The 16,357-nt window shown below is 40.2% G+C and overlaps 1 protein-coding gene across 1 annotated transcript in view; it reads right to left on the bottom strand.

Annotated features, from left to right (window-relative positions):
- The window catches only part of mrps5 (mitochondrial ribosomal protein S5), a 38,859-nt gene extending 35,693 nt beyond the window's left edge, over positions 1 to 3,166 (bottom strand). The window contains exon 1 of the mRNA XM_003438318.5: positions 3,067 to 3,166. Within this exon, the coding sequence (XP_003438366.2) occupies positions 3,067 to 3,115 (49 nt within the window). The 5' untranslated portion in view covers positions 3,116 to 3,166. The remainder of the gene's footprint in view (positions 1 to 3,066) is intronic.
- Positions 3,167 to 16,357: the final 13,191 nt, after the last annotated feature.

Raw genomic sequence — 16,357 nt, 5'->3', positions numbered from 1 at the left:
TAATAAACGGTAGATGAGAGTAGATCGCGACAATGACAAACTGAAACACAGGGCTTAAATACATAGAGGGAGCAATCAGGGAATGGGCAACAGGAGGGAAACACAGCTGGGGCAAATCAGGACTAACGAGACAAGGAAAGCAAAACCAGATACACTAACATGAAACACGGACTTTCAAAGTAAAACAGGAAACATAACACAGAGACGCGAACTTAAGAAGGGGATACAGCCGACAGGGGAGACAGCAACTATAGAACACAGAGACATAAACCATAAGACGGAACTCTAAGAAAGAAACCAAAGACTAGAAATGATAAATAATATAATAAACTTAAAAGCCCTGGGTCAACGACCCAGGCATCCTAACAGTACCCCCCCCCCCTTAGCGCTGGCTCCCAGACAGCCCAAACCAAAACACCAAAACAAAAAACAACCCAACCAGGGTGGGCGGCGGGGAACCGGACGGAGGGACCGAAACAAAAACACAAGGAGCCAGAAACCAAAACACAGGGAACAAAGTCCAAAACAGAACAAAACAACAGCACTGAGGCCCAGGAACCGTCCAAAAGAAAACAAACAAAAGGGCCCAGGAAAGGCGCAGAGGCCCAGGCAACAGCCTCGAAAAGGTTCAGGGGGCCGGCCAGGAGGACGACGGCCCAAGAGTCCAGAAAAAAAGTTCAGGAGGCCGGCCGGGCGGGAGGCATCGGGGGCGACGGAGCAGGTCAGGAGGCCGGCCGGGCGGGAGGCACCGGCGGCGACGGAACAGGTCAGGAGGCCGGCCACGACGGCGAGGACGCCCAATCATCGGCCTGGAAGGGGGCCGTCCACGACGGCAACAACGTCCAGTCATCGGCCCGGAAAGTGGCCAGAAAGGACGAGCAGGCCAGACAGGACGTGCAGGACGAGCAGGCCGGACAGGACGTGCAGGACGTGCAGGACGAGCAGGCCGAGGACGTGCAATCAGAGGCCTGGAAGGAGGCCGTCGCTGTAGAGGCGCAGAGGCGCGTCTCGGCCACGCCGACGTCCGGCATGGCCGAGGCAGGACCAAGCGAAGCTGTAGCCGAGGTCAGACCGGGCGAAGGCGAAGACTCGGAGGCCGGACCGGGCGAAGGCGGCGCTGCAGGCGACGGCGTGGGAGCCGGAGATGGTGGTGCTGCAGGCGACGCTGAAGCTGATGAGGAGGCTGCTGCAGGCGAAGTAGATGAAACTGCCGCAGGTGGTGTGGATGAAGCTGCCGCAGGCGGGGATGCTGCAAGCGACGATGTGGGCGATGTAGGTGACGTAGGTGGTGGCTGAACGGTCTCCCCGGAACCGTCAGTAGAGATGAGGATGTGTTGGCTGGGTCCTCCAAGACCCCCAGCTGACGAGGCAGGAGGCTGGACGGGCTCCTCGGACCCACCAGCGGGAACAAAAGGCCGGATGGGCCCCTCGGACCCTCCAGCGGAGACGGAAGGCTGGTGCGGTTCTCCAGAACCCCCAGCGGGAACAGAAGGCTGGACGGGCCCCTCGGACCCTCCAGCGGAGATGAACAAAGGCTGGGCAGCTGATGCAAAAAATATAGCCCCAGAATAAATAGTCCCATGGCCCGAAGAAACAGAAAAAGTGTCCTTTTCACTCACCACAGCCGGCTGTTTTGACATCCCGTAGTCCGGCTGTGGGGTGACACGCCGGTGGCGCGGCCGCTGCTTCCTCCTCGGTGATGGCTCCAATGGGCCGGGCAACTCCAAGTCCGGCGGGCTGGGCAGCACATCTTTCTCCGAGTTGGGTAGGTGAGCGGTAGCAACAGGGGGATGCAGATGAAGCTCATTAAGGAAAAACTCCTGTATGAGTGGGTGAAGTGAGTCCAAAAGCCAGGGGAGACCAGAAACCAGTCGCTGTAGCCGGTTCGCTACAGCACGCTGAAATTCCTCCCCTGGATGATTCAGCCACAGGTCACATAAGTTTTCCACTGAATAAATTATATCCTCCCTGAGCTCATCAGACGGGGCAAGTGCTGCTGGGTCCATGTTCTGGTCGCGATCTTCTGTTAGGTGTAGGCTGTGTGCAGGCAGGAATGGTGGACCCATAGTGCAGACGCTCGGAGGCAAAAAGGTGAACTCAAAACAGCTTTAATGCTAAACTCAAAAAAGGTAACAAAACTAAGACTTCAAACATAAACTCAGGCAAGCAGACAAAACACACAGCATAATAAACGGTAGATAAGAGTAGCAATCGGGGAATGGGCAACAGGAGGGAAACACAGCTGGGGCAAATCAGGACTAACGAGACAAGGAAAGCAAAACCAGATACACTAACATGAAACACGGACTTTCAAAGTAAAACAGGAAACATAACACAGAGACGCGAACTTAAGAAGGGGATACAGCCAACAGGGGAGACAGAGCAACTATAGAACACAGAGACATAAACCATAAGACGGAACTCTAAGAAAGAAACCAAAGACTAGAAATGATAAATAATATAATAAACTCAAAAGCCCTGGGTCAACGACCCAGACATCCTAACAAGTCCAGGTACTGAACTAGCCTCCATGCAGTTCAGACCTTTCTCCGACTAATAAATATTTGACACATTATAAAAACAAAGATGACCCAAGACTGCTAAACAGCTAGGATACTATATCAGACAAAAATCGGATAATATATCTCCCCCAAAAGTCAAAAGCAATGGCTGGGACTACGAGACCATGACATGAGGAGTTGGGGTGTCACAGCCCTTGTCCCCCTAATGCCACGCCCTGTTTGAAACAAGCAGCTGCTTCCAGTGTTAGCAATCTCTTCATATGTTAATCATATCAGTGTTAAGATCAAAATTTTCGAACTACAACTAGCAGAAATGCTACAGTTTGCCATGTTGCAACACCATGTTTCTACAATAGCACAGAACTAATAAACCAGTGCAAACAGCAAAGATCTTGAATAGCTGAACAAATGCATTTATTTATAGTTTGGACTCACACTTTAGGAAATTCAAAAGAACCTTGAATTTACCCGAAGTAAGGAGTCAGAGACCGGCAGAGAGAGCAAAAGCACAAACTAGCAGCAAACAGGAAGAGAAGGCATATACTTAGACAGTGAGCTGACAGCTTCTCCCAGCGGAGTTGTCTGTAGGTCATCTTAACGTGACGTGGATCGATACTCCAGCTCCCTGCTGTCCCCTCTCTGACACCTCCTCTTCCTTGCCTTTTGCTCCTCCTGCTCCTTTCCTCTCACAGACAGGAGGTGACATCGCACCTGGCTTTAACAGTACAAACCAATTAACAACTGTCAGCAAATCCTTCCTGCCTTTCTTCTAATCTCCTTCTTAGTGCAGGGAATCTCTCACAAAACATATGAAAAGCACCTTCATTTCAGATCTGGCTGGAGATGTTTTTGTTCACTCATTTGTTTTAATTGAGCTTTGGATGCAAGATGGACTGCAATCCAGAGGCCTCTAATAGAGATAAACAGCATGGGGTAGTGTTGTGAGAAAAAGTCTTTGGCTGAACATTTAATTTTTAAATATGAACTAAGAAGCAAGTTGCTTAATTCTTAAAATATTTTGTTTCCCTTGCCCCTAGCAATTCCCTGGTACTCTGCCTTTCATAGAAAGCTTTTGCTCTTATTGTTGTTCTTTTAAAATATGCAGTCATTTTAAATTGAAGTCAAATTCAAAATTATTTCTATTTAGGACAAAGCTAAGGTATATCTAATAATTCTTCTGTTATCTTGATATGGATAGAAAAAAATAAAACTTTATATTTGGTTGTAAATAAAATTAAGATGTTTTCATTAATTAACTACCTATTAAATGACTATTCAGTGTATTTGTGAGCATTCTGCTCTATATGTTAGTTTTTTACACTATTGCTGCAATAGTGTTACAATATTGCAACATTTGTAATGGAAACATTCCCTTCCTTTCTAGAAAAGAAGTAAATGACTAGTTATTGACTGCTCCTCAGTTCTTATTCTTAGTACACATAATGTCACACTTACAGTACATGACATAACAAGATGTACTTGTATGAAATTAAACCACAACTGGAAATAATTATCCACTAGCCGCTTTATTAGGCACTGCTTTGTAGGAAACTGATGATCTAATGGAATTTTCCTGCACAACCATCGCTAGGATTCATCGAGAATGGTCAGAAAATATCCAGTGAGTGTCAGTTCTCAAAGCAAAAATGTCTTATTGATGCCAGGGGTGAGAGAAAAATAGCCAGACTGCTTCAAACTCATAGGAAGGAGGCAAAAACTTATATAACCACTCATTACAACTAAGTGCAGAAAAGCATCTCTGAATGGATATCATATTGAACTTTAGGCTACAGATTGACTACTACAGCGGAAGACCACACACACACTCTTAGCTCTGGTCAGCTAAGAACAGTAAACTATGGCTACAGTTCACATGAGCACATCAAAATCGGACAATAAAAAGACTAATTTCTGCTGCCACATTCGTCTTATTGGGTTAGACTTTGGAAATCTATCTAGGATAATCTATCTAGGTTAGGATAAAGTTGCAAACTAAGGGATGATATTCAACTATGGGTAATTTATTAACACGACAGGAGCAGCTTGTAATCAGAAAAGCACATCTCATGAGGGCTGCATGTGCTATCAGCTACCAAACCAATTAAAACATCAAGATGAATGAAGAGCTGGTATAGAGACCTGTGCCTGATGTCCATTCAAGGCCAGATCATTTTCCAGATAAGGTCTAAAGTCAGTGTTGTCATCCCTCTGTTCTTCAGCCATTTAACTTCATTTCACTGTGGACCCCATTGCGAAGGCTGTGAAATTCCAGCCACAGTTGAAAAGAACCTAACACCAGAAATTTAAGCATTACAAGAAGCCTTGTTACTGCCCGTACTGCGTGACTCCATTTGGTTGGAGGTTCCAGGTAAAGCAAATCTAAAATGAGGTGGCTTGGTAATTTGTATGTTTTCATCACATCTTAGTGTAATGTCCCAAATAAACTGACAAGTGTACCATTGTATCTATTGATTCTTATTCTTTTCTATATTCTATATTTATATATTTTCTTCAAATACAACACTATTGTAATTTATTTTATTTTATTTCTTATACGTTGATATATTTTGCACCTTTAGAGAGGAAATCTGAAAATTGCATATGCAAGAGGGTCAGTTGCAAAAATCTCTGAGGTCCCATCTCTTACATGCAATCTTGTCACTGTGCTCTCTTTGTAAATAGCAACAGTAGTTTTTTCAATTACCAACAATTAGACTCCATTCACCTAGGATGTGTAGTAAGAAACTCAGTGAATATACTCGAGCTTGTTTGCTTGTAAGAAAGTAATATTCTGTGTCATGGTTTTAAAGAGACTAGACCCGAGGAGCAGGCTCACAGAGTCTTATTTACACCAGGATTAAGATGAATAGAAGACAGGTGGTTACCCTAACGATTGCTAAGAAGTGTTCAAGGAGAGTCTGCAAAGAGGGAGAGAGGTAGTTAACAAATGACAGTGATAAGAGGAAGGCTGCAATTGCTCAGTCAATTTAAACTTTGAGTCCTTAATTGTCAGTGAAGTGTGTTGAAGCATGAGAGGGATAGCTAGTGAGCAGGCGGGGGCTCAGAGACGAAAGAAAGAGACTCGGTTTCAGGTAAGTCTTTGTGTGTACTTAAATACACTTTACTGATGAACGCAATGAGTCACAGGTGTGAGAGAGCAAACCCAGGATTAGGCAACTCTGTCTGTGGATGGAGGCTCAGGTAATCTGCCCACCTCTAAGAAAAGAGTGAGGCAGAGAGAGAGAAAGAGAGAGAACAAGGGAGGGGGAAAGTAAACAGACGAAGATTTCCCAGACCTGCCCCAAATCCTAACACTATGTTAATAAAAGAGCAAATAAATGCATTGTACTCCATGCTCTAAGTGATTTTTGGAATGCCAGATTTAATAGTAAGCTACTTTCAGGGTCACCACAACATGTAGCTTTGCATATTTGATTTTATTTGAATTGATAATTATTTACCACAATTCCTACTGTGAAAAACTGATGTTTTTTTAACATCTGCAGTTTTTCATATTTTTTACTTTATCCCAGGATGCCTTCCTGAATTTTCATTTACATTTTGAAGACGTGCCCTGCAACTGGCTTGGTGTTTTTTAAAATGCAGTTAAAAGGGCGTGATGTAAGCAACTTGACCTTTTACCGATATCTCGAGAAGCAACAATTGTAGCTTTGTTTTTCCTAAATCCATAACATGGTGTTTTTGTTTAGTGACTAATTTCTATTTCCAAAAGTACCCTAAAATGTATTGCAGGCTCAAATCTATTATGACTATCTGATTCAACCTAATAAGCCCAAAGCTAAATTGTTCTAATATCAGAAGCTATTTTGTGAAATGAAGGCAATCAGAAGCTCACAGCGAACATCTCCTGCCAGATGTAACATTCCATCCGAAAAGCCCTCAGTGAAAGCAAGCGATATCTAGCACTCAAAAACAACTGGAGAGAGGATATCTTTAAGTAAATGGTGTGAATACTCTTACTTGCTGCTGACAAGCTTGACAGTTTATCTGATAAAGCTGTTATTTAGGAGGCGATTGGAACTGGAAGAGTCAGTGAGTAGAAAAAAGCATTACTGTTGCCAGAAAGAGGAAATGGGGAAAAGAGAGGCTTAGTAAGAGGTGGTGGAGGTGGAGAGGAATCTGATGAAATTCACTGCACTTCAACATTTGTCTTCAAGGAGTAGAGAAGGAAAAGATACATGTACTATAAAAACTATAATGGAGACTCAATTTGGGAGAGTTGGAGTGAGCAAAGATGCAAAGGAGTAAACAGAGTAAGTGGGAAATGGGGAAAAAATGCAGAAAGTTACCAAGTGAGAAGTTAGAGTAAGCAAACTGAAAGGGAGAGAAAATGTGGGAGGAAAATTAATGTGAGCAAAATAAACTGGAAAGGAGATAGTAAGAAAGATATTTATTGGTAAGGAAGGAGTCAAAAAACAGATAATGCAGGAGAAATGAATAGACTTATAAAAGAACATAGGGATTATAAAGACATAAATAGGGAGGAAATGTTGAAAAAAGAAAAAAGAAGGAGGTAGGTGGCAATCATGAGTGAAGGAAACAAAAAGTCTTTGATGGGGCAGTAAGGCAGAAAAGCTCTCTATAAATGCCAGTCCATGGTCATGACCAAAATACCAAGGGTAGTATAAAAGACACGACGAAGCAAAGGAAGTAAAGGGGAGGGGGCAGTTTCAGAGAATACAATAAATGAAAAGAAATATGTAAGAACGAAGGACGCGAGGGGCAGCGGTGAAGGTAGTGATTCATAAAATGAGGATGACGATGTCAAAGAAGAAAAGAAATAAAGAGGTTGAACAATTTAAGTGCAACAGGAATGAAGGAAGGAGGAGGAAAAGAAGGAAAGGGCATAGGAGAACTGCAAGCACCTGCTAGCTGGAAAGGTAGCCAGCATATATTTTCAGGCAGATATGGTCTGTGCACCTGAAAAAACCCCCAGAGAGATTAAAAAAATTTAATTTAATTTAATTTAAGACCACATAAAAAAGAAGAGGAAAAGCCAGAAAAGCAGAAAAACAACAGAAAGTTAATGAGACATAAAGTGCTGAAGACAAAGGTTGAATATATAAGCAGAAAATCATATAGGCACTGAGTAAAGAATGAGAGATAAATGAAAATTATTCAGTTTGTAAAATGCATGAAACAAAAGAAGACCTTTAGGAAAGAGAAACTACAGAGCAGTAAACACACACTTCAGTGGTTCTCCACTTTTGTGTGATGAGATGTATTAGTTTCAGTTGTTTTATGGTTAAGAGTCACCCCTGTTTAAAGCCCAAGGACTCATAGTGTCTCTTACAGTTATATAACATTTATCCCCGTCTGAACAAATGTTTCATAAGTCAAAAAATTAGAAAAAAGATGGTGAAGACAGGAGATAAAAGTGAGAGTCACCTCTGTCAATAAATATTAAAGGGGGGAACTTAAAGTCAGTACTGTACAAGCCTTCTGTTGTTGAATTTGTTTTGTTCACTTTTCAGGGTCCATCCTCTTCTTTTTTTTTCTTTTTGGAGAAAAACAAGTGCTTTGGCAACATCTGTGCTGGAGCTCATTAGATTCTACATCACACTGCTGACAGTCGATCTCTCACAGTTCTTTGTGGAGCAGAAAACCTCTGCTGTTTTACTTATTTTGGTCTGGTGTTGTGGATACTGCAGCTAATGCATGATTTAACTGCTGTATAACTTTAGTAAGATCATCTCATCAGCTAAGAATTGTACTACTTACACACCGTATACTTAAGCATTGGTCCAGTCTTTATGTCATCTAGATCCTGATAAACATTTTGAAGAGTTTGAACAGCTTAACATTGTACTTTGGCTTTGCTTATATTAGCTGCAGTTGTCCTGTTCTTCAGATAAGCGCTGTTCATTTACAGCACAACATCTTACTGCTTGACATCCAAATATATTCAACATTTAACCTAATCTGAACCTCACTCTGCCACAGTACCCTCCCTGTGGGCATCTGTTCATCATCTACTATTTGTCTCTTTCTGCCGACTTATCTTAATGTCAGACACACTGTGTCATCGCACCGAGTGGTAAAAGGAGCAGGGCCAAGCAGCCAAAACTGGAGACAGCGTCATATTTTCACCTGCAGTGATGATGAGCTGGCCATGGCCAGGATTATTCATAATTACTCATTCTGTCTGACACTGGGATGACACAGCCAGACACTGTTTGGGCTCATCTCAAAAGATCTTACTTATTACAGTTACATCACAGTCAGCTAAGTTTAGCTTACTTGCAGAAAAGAAAAGGCACGAAGGCTTTTCACTTTTGTCTAAAGTCATTGTTTGTGGGCTACTCTGCCCCCTTTGTTGTCATAAACATAAAGTAAGCAGATTCAGGAGATAAGCCAATGGAACAACAGTAGTTACCTTACAAAGGAAAGGGATGGAAAAACTCAACAGTGCTTATTGTCTGCTGCCTTGAGTCAGGTGAAACGTTGAAAGCATCATACAGAACTATGTGTCGCTTCAACTGATGCTGTTTTAAAGTGTGTCGAAAAATGTCCAAAATATTAAAAAATAAACTTTCTCTCTGTTTTTCTTTTCTTTTTTTTAAATTTTAAAACATTATGTAAAAAATTTTCTGGCATCTGGTAGTTGATAGTTTCATATTTAGCAGGCAAAAAAAAAAAAATACCTGTGGTGTCATTTTTGTGAATATTTTAACTCAGTGAATGTGTCTGTCATTATTTTCAAATGACACAGAAAGAACATCAAAAATTTACATATTCTGTACTCTGCACTCGTGCAAAGGAGTTAATTGTGAGCTTTAGCAGAGAATACATCGATATTATTATAGTGAGTAATGCAGCATCAAGTAGAACACAAACAGCACGGCTCGGGAGGGCAGCCTAAATGCCCTGCAGTCATGCGAAGTTAGACCAGTTAGACAGGAAAAAAACGAGAAAGAGAGAGAGATGTGTTCTTTTTAATGATTGCCATTCAATTATTAATTTAACCAGTATTTTGCACTTATTACACTTGTTGAATAATGTAAGCTGATAAATTATTTACTATGAGATAAAAATGGCTCATGTTATAACTGCTGGCTCACAATTAGCTGACAGTAAGAGAGGACAGCAACAAGAGAAAGAAATTAACTTTAGAATGAGCTTAACCCCTTTAAATTCTAAGGACGGTTAAACATACTGTCACTTGGGCTAATATCCTTTCATGTTTTGCTGCTTGCTGTTGCAAGCATAAATTATTTTGTGAAGTCAGTGGCTCTTTAGGATAAAATAAGCGCGGCAGTGTGTGTAAAATCTTTAATTAGCCCCACCATTAAAGCTCGTGATCTCATATTCTAAATGGAACACATTTCATTAGCTCATTAATGCTACCATACACCAGACCATCTTTGATTATGGGTGCCCTTGTGCAAATTTTCTCCTTACAGCAATCGCCTCCATAGGTAATTTGTGCAACCTGTTTTTACAACGTATAGTCAAATTTCAAATTAAGAGGCTTTAGTAGCAATAAGTGCATGAAAATGTTTGCTGGTGTTTTTCAATAAAGCAAATTATGTAATTATAAAACTGTTGCTGTGCTGTTTAAATGTGTTCATGTAGGAAGGATGGCTGTGGGGAAACATGCTTGAAAAATAGCAGTTATTGTATGAAACAACATTTATTTGGGAAACTCAATTTCAGACTTTTTTCAGTAGTTTTGTTGGAGTGGCCAGAACAGATTTTAAATGTGGACACTCTACTGTATATGTCGTTTCAGTCAGTAGGAACAAACAACAAACATGGTCACAAAAAATGGTTCCAACGTCAGATTACATGCATAATACCTTTTTAAAATTCGACAGCAAAAAAGCAGCAATGGTGAGGGAAAAAGCATACAAACCCTATCAACACACAGCAACCACAGATATTTTTAATCTGGTCACGGTGAAACCAGATCAATACTAAACACAGAATACGCATCATGTTTCTCTAGCCATCCAGAATGAGTCATGCCGCATACACCAACAGTCTTTTCAAGCATCCTGTTCATAGAACATGGACTGAATCCAACACTTAATGGCTGCTGCGCTACAGGAGAGGATGTTTTACAGCAGTCATAATTTCCCCTTAGTAGAAACACTTTCTACATCCAGTCCGAGTGCTTTGTCCTCTGAAGACATACTTCTTCTTAGCACTATCCTTTCAGATAAAATATGATCTTTTTCTCTAATAACAGCATCTATTTTGAACTTTCTGAAAGTGGAAATAGGCTTTCAAAGATGAGGATGTAAATTAAGAATTTTTAGAGAAGCTTTGTCTTTATAGCACTACAGTTTGTAATTCTGTGTATTCAAAACCAAACACTTCTACCTGCAGCTCGAATAATGGACTTATCAAGCTCGTATTTCAATAATAAAACTGAAATAAACAGTCATAAATGGAGGTTGATTGGCAAATATAAATTGGCCATGTTTGATTGGCCATCGTGTGACTCTCCAGCCCCTCACAAGCACATCTAGATGAGTTGCTAAAAAATGCATGGGTGCAGTGCCAAGCCCAATTTTAATGCACAAGTGTTTTGTTGCAGAGCTATGCAATTCTCACCACCCTTTTCCATTTTAGGATGCTTCCATTTAAATTTGCATTTGTATGAAGTGAAAACTTTATAATTGTTTCTTTTATAATCTATTGCTTTACTGCCTCAGTCAACCTAAGATGCTGTGTTTCTGTTAAGTTTTACATTATACATTATAGCCAAATCAGCAAATCAGGATCTGTCTCAACAATAGCAGATAGATTCATAGACATATGATAAACTTGGGTCTTGGGAAAAACCTGGACAACAATTCCTTTTTTTCCTGATTAAGTGTCAGATATGGATAGTTGTTTCATATAGTGTAAAATGTAAACCTAAATTAATTTTTGTACCTTAAATGTATCCGTGATTGGATGTGGCTCTTTGTTTAGCCACATCTGCACTATCTTCAACACAAGCATTTATCTAATACTGCAGTTTTCTTTATTTCAAAATAAAGGTGCAATCCTCAGGGCTAAAATATAAAGGTAATGTGGGAGTGTGAAAAAAGCATTCCTTATGTGGCCACTTGAAAGTTAGCTAGAGTCACCAGTGTCAAAATGCAGGGCGTTGTGGATAAAGAAACTCCCCATGAATTACTTTGATGATAAGTGAACATAAAACTCACCGTATGGTTCTGGCTCCAAACCCAGATGGCTCGAATACCAAATTTGAGAATTCAAAATGGTTGTCAACAAATTACTGGGTGATTCTTGCATGGTAATTTCATGCAAATTGGCAGAACAAAGGAGTTCCTAAGTAGCGCCTATTTTAAAAAAATCACACAGGGCATGATTATGCACAAATCATTCCCATTGTTGTTGGCAATTGTTCTGTGATTTCAGGTAATGTCAGAGCAGTGGGAGCTGTGCGACATATTGCATGTCTTTGTAACAGGTTTAACCAAACTGTCAGCATCTTCACTTATTAGATAAGAATGAACTAATGCCTCACATGAAAAATTCTTTCCTCCCTGCAAGAGCAGAGTGATCCTCAATAGCTTGCAATGTCAGCATGAAACTGACACAAACACCCCTTAAGTGTTGCCACTGGGCAAACTTTATGGGAATGCTCCACTTGTGATGTCACGTTTCATGAACTTCCTTCCTCACGCCATTTTCTCTCCTCTGCAGCTTGACCGATTTTAACCCTCAAGCAGTTCCACAACACTCACCACTGATTGTATTATATCTATTTTTGATTAAAGCACCTTGGGACAACAGTTGTTGTGATTTGGCGCTTTATAAATTGAATTGAATGGAACTGAATTAGGTTTATATTAGCCACACGTGTCCATCCATTCATCACGCTTGTCCTATTCAGGGTCGTGGGGTTGCTGGAGCCTGTGCCAGATGCTACAGGGCGAGAGGCAGGCTACAACTTGCATAAGTTGCCACTCTATCTCAGTGCTAACACAAAGAGAGACAAACAACCATTCACGCACACAACTGCAGAAAACAATTACCAGTTAACCTAACATACACATCTTTGAATTATGAAAGGAAGCTGGAGGAACCGAACCCACAAAAATATAGGGACACATGCAGAGTCCACAGAGAAAGGCCGAGCAGAGGCGCATACATACATACATGCATACGTATGTACGTACATATGCATTATCAGAGTTTCTGTTTTCTCCCGATTTTCTTTAATATGAGTACTTTATGCATCAAGCCTTTAATTGAGCTTTTCCAATGAAACAGGTGGAAGGTCAGTGCTATGCTCAGAGGCACAAGTGCCCCTAAACATAAGAAAATGTTTTCTAAATATGTTTGCCCTGCTCAGTAAACAGTGTAATGAGTAAGCTGTGGCCTGCAGTGGAATCCATGGAGACTGAGAAGAGTTAGCAGGCAGATAAAAGTGGAACCATGCGGAGCTGAGGGCACTGCAGATGAACATTAAAGTTACTTTGAACTCCTGTAACTTTAATTCTCATTGACATGGAACAATGTAGCTGTGAGCCACACCATGTACACTACAATTAAGATCAGTGAACCACATCCACCATAAAATAATCCTGTTACGCTGTCTCTGTCCATCTGTCTGCTAGCCTGACTGGAAGCGCTTGTTTCCCCTACTGAGGGTCAGGGACAGTGAAGGGTCATGGACCGCCAGCAACATTTTCAGACAACAGATCCCAGGATTGTGTTCTTACAAAGAAGAAAGACTATATAAATATACTGTGAATGATTTGCTTGTATAATAATGGTGAAAAACTGCACATATTGGCTGAATAACTTTGCTGTGCTGCCACATAAGCCGTACTCTAAAAAAAACCAGTTCCTATTTATTTGGCAGTGGATACCACATCATAGTGTTATTCAGCACACATATTTTCCTTGTATCTGATTTATGACAATCTAAAAAGAACAGAAGCCCTCAAACAAACTGGATTAGGAGGACGCATGGGTGAGCTAGTGAAGGCTGAGGGTTCGAGCTCTGCAGCACCCCTGGGTGGATCTCCAAAGTCATGTATGTCTATGACTGTTATTTAAAAAAAAAAAAAAAGCTTTTAAAAGTTTTGATTTTTAGATGAAATTTTGGGTTATTTTCCTATTCTATGACATTATATTTTGATTTCAGAGAAAAGTGTCTCTTTACTGTAGTCACTAAGTGAGAAGCATTCAAGTACGCAGGAAAAAGATTAGTGCTAGATGTTTCGACAAATCCACCAAAAATATGACTATGCTGTTGATTCTGATGATCCAGCTCAAAAGCTGGGAGTCTGCACTTTCAATTTTATCCCTCAACAAAGAAGAAGTGGGGCGCCAACTGCTAATTTTAGCATCCATTTGCCTCCTTTTTGGCTTACAGATCCGTGCTTGCACAGTATATCTGGTATCAAACCCACATTTTACTAACTACTGTATGACTGCAAGATAAGTAAAAACCTTTTTCTAATCATTAAGGTACATTTAGGACTGTGTCTCTTGTACTTGAGAAGCTAACAGTAGGTTAGCAGCTAACAACAGCTTGGCTAATAATACTCACAGTAGTTATGAAAACTAGGGTTGCATAAAAGTAAGGTTGTCTTGAAATAAGCTGCCCATTATTATTGGAAATATGGATAGAGAACTAGATATAGTTAGTTATACTTTAAATATCATTAGCCACATATCTCATTTCAAAGTATTTGCCTCAAAATTAAGCACTTCACTTTAGACAATTTAGATGAGGGGGTTGGATATAGAATATAGCTATCCACCCCCTGTGATTTTTGTAGTGATAATGATAATGATAGACATTAAATATTTCAATATGTTATTTTGGGCAGAAACAGAAAAAGATTCATTAATTATTTTACTTTATACACTACACTACTACTACAGGTAATTGAGTGGTAATAACTTTTTATATGGACAATTTACAAAAAATCTGCTTACATCTAATTTAACTAAGCTGTGAAAATCTTGAAATGAGTAAGTTGTGTGTGCATATTTGAAATTTATTTGCCATTAAAGGAACATATGCAGTGCTCATAATGCTGTTTACAAAGAGGAACGATAGTATAAGCTTCTACCTGAATATCTCTTCCATCTCAGCTGGGTTTCTCTCTTTCTGTGTTTCCCTTTTCTCCTCATTCCCGGGTTTACTTTGTTATACATAAATGACAAGTGTTGTAATTATAGTCACGTTTTGTATCTATCTACACTTTCACAGAGGAGCTCTGACAGCCGAGCAGAACTTTGACACCCTTGGCGCTAATGCTTCACAGCCTATCATTAAAACAGACACTGGGGTGGGGACAAAGCAAGTGAGAGCACGTGTCATGTAACTTCTGACATTGCGGTTTTGAATTTGGCTTGTAGTAATATATTCCCATTACAAAACTATATTTGCGCAGGGAAAGTCAGCGTCTGTGTGTTACTGGCACAGGGGGTGCTTCAGGCGGGGTTTTAACAGCAACAGTTTTATCAACCTTCGAAATTAGCACTGACAATGGGACAACTGCTGAGGGACCGTTCTGCTCCCTACTTAAACTGAGCTTTATGTTTAAGTTTGGCTTAAGTTGGACTGATTGACAAAGTTCATCCCTGAAACAGACATTGAAAAACAAGACTAGATAGTGAATTTAATTGCTGAATTGGTGCTTTTGATTATAGCACTTAAGCTTCTTCAAAGTTTCAGGCTACAAAAACTAGATTGTTACTCAGCATATATATATATATATATATATATATATAATGTTTAAGAGGTCTACTTTATCTTTTGTTCTGGATTTCTTAGTGGCCAAGGCCTTACACTATGAAACAAGCTTACATAGCAAGGGTCTCTTTCAATTATCTGCATTCAGTGATCCTACCATCAGCAGTCAGGGTCACACCAGGCTGGTTATCAATTAAATTAGTCCAGGGCTTCCTCCACACATTCACATGCAAGGAGTTGTGTTAGCATCAGAGATGGGCACTACTGTAATCCGATTACTTTTTTCAAGTAACGAGTAAAGTAAGGGATTACTAATGCAAAAAAAGTAATTCGTAGATCAATTGTAGATCAACAATGGATCATATGGATAATATAGAGTGCAACCATGCAGCGTTTAAAACTTTGAAGTACTGAAATTACTTTGAGTTTGATTCCCTGAAGCGACAAAGACATTAGTGTCCGCTGTACACTCTGCATGGGAAGAAAACTTCTTTCTACAGCGAAAAATTAACTTTCATATCTGAGGAAGCACCTAGCAAGCTGGCACAGGAATGTGAAATTCACAGAGAAACCCCCAGATCGCCCCACTGACATGACCGCTGCGGCACCGGGCAAACCTCCATCCGCCCCACTCCTGCTAAACAGGTGAAAATAGATTTAAGAGCAACAGGACAGCTGAGTCTTTGATTTAATTTATCTTTTGCTGTGTTTTACTTGCGTCTATTTGAAAGAGTGAGTGTAAATACAAAAAATTATTTTATTTAATATGCTGGAATATGCAGAAAATAGGTTTAAATATTAAACAAATTTCTTCTTGCATATAATCTAATTTTTCCTAGATGCAATGAGTATAGTATATATACTCATTTAACTATACTCATATATATGAGTATAGTTAAATGGGCTGAAAGGTCTATTGCTCTATTAAGTACTCAGGTTGTGTATCATGTTTTTAAAAAGTAACTAAGTAATAAAGTATCTAATTACTTTTGAAAATAAGTAATCAGTAAAGTAACGGGATCAGTTTCTTGGAGAAGTAATCAGTAATTAGCAACTAATTACTTTTTTCAAGTAACTTGACCAACACTGGTTAGCATCATCTGATTAATTAAATTTTTTGATGTGTACTGGCAACAGA

Source organism: Oreochromis niloticus, linkage group LG13 (assembly GCF_001858045.2).
Source record: "Oreochromis niloticus isolate F11D_XX linkage group LG13, O_niloticus_UMD_NMBU, whole genome shotgun sequence".
NCBI lineage: Eukaryota > Metazoa > Chordata > Actinopteri > Cichliformes > Cichlidae > Oreochromis > Oreochromis niloticus.
The sequence above is the reverse complement of the archived record's forward strand: the minus strand, read 5'-3'. Positions and strand labels throughout refer to the sequence as shown.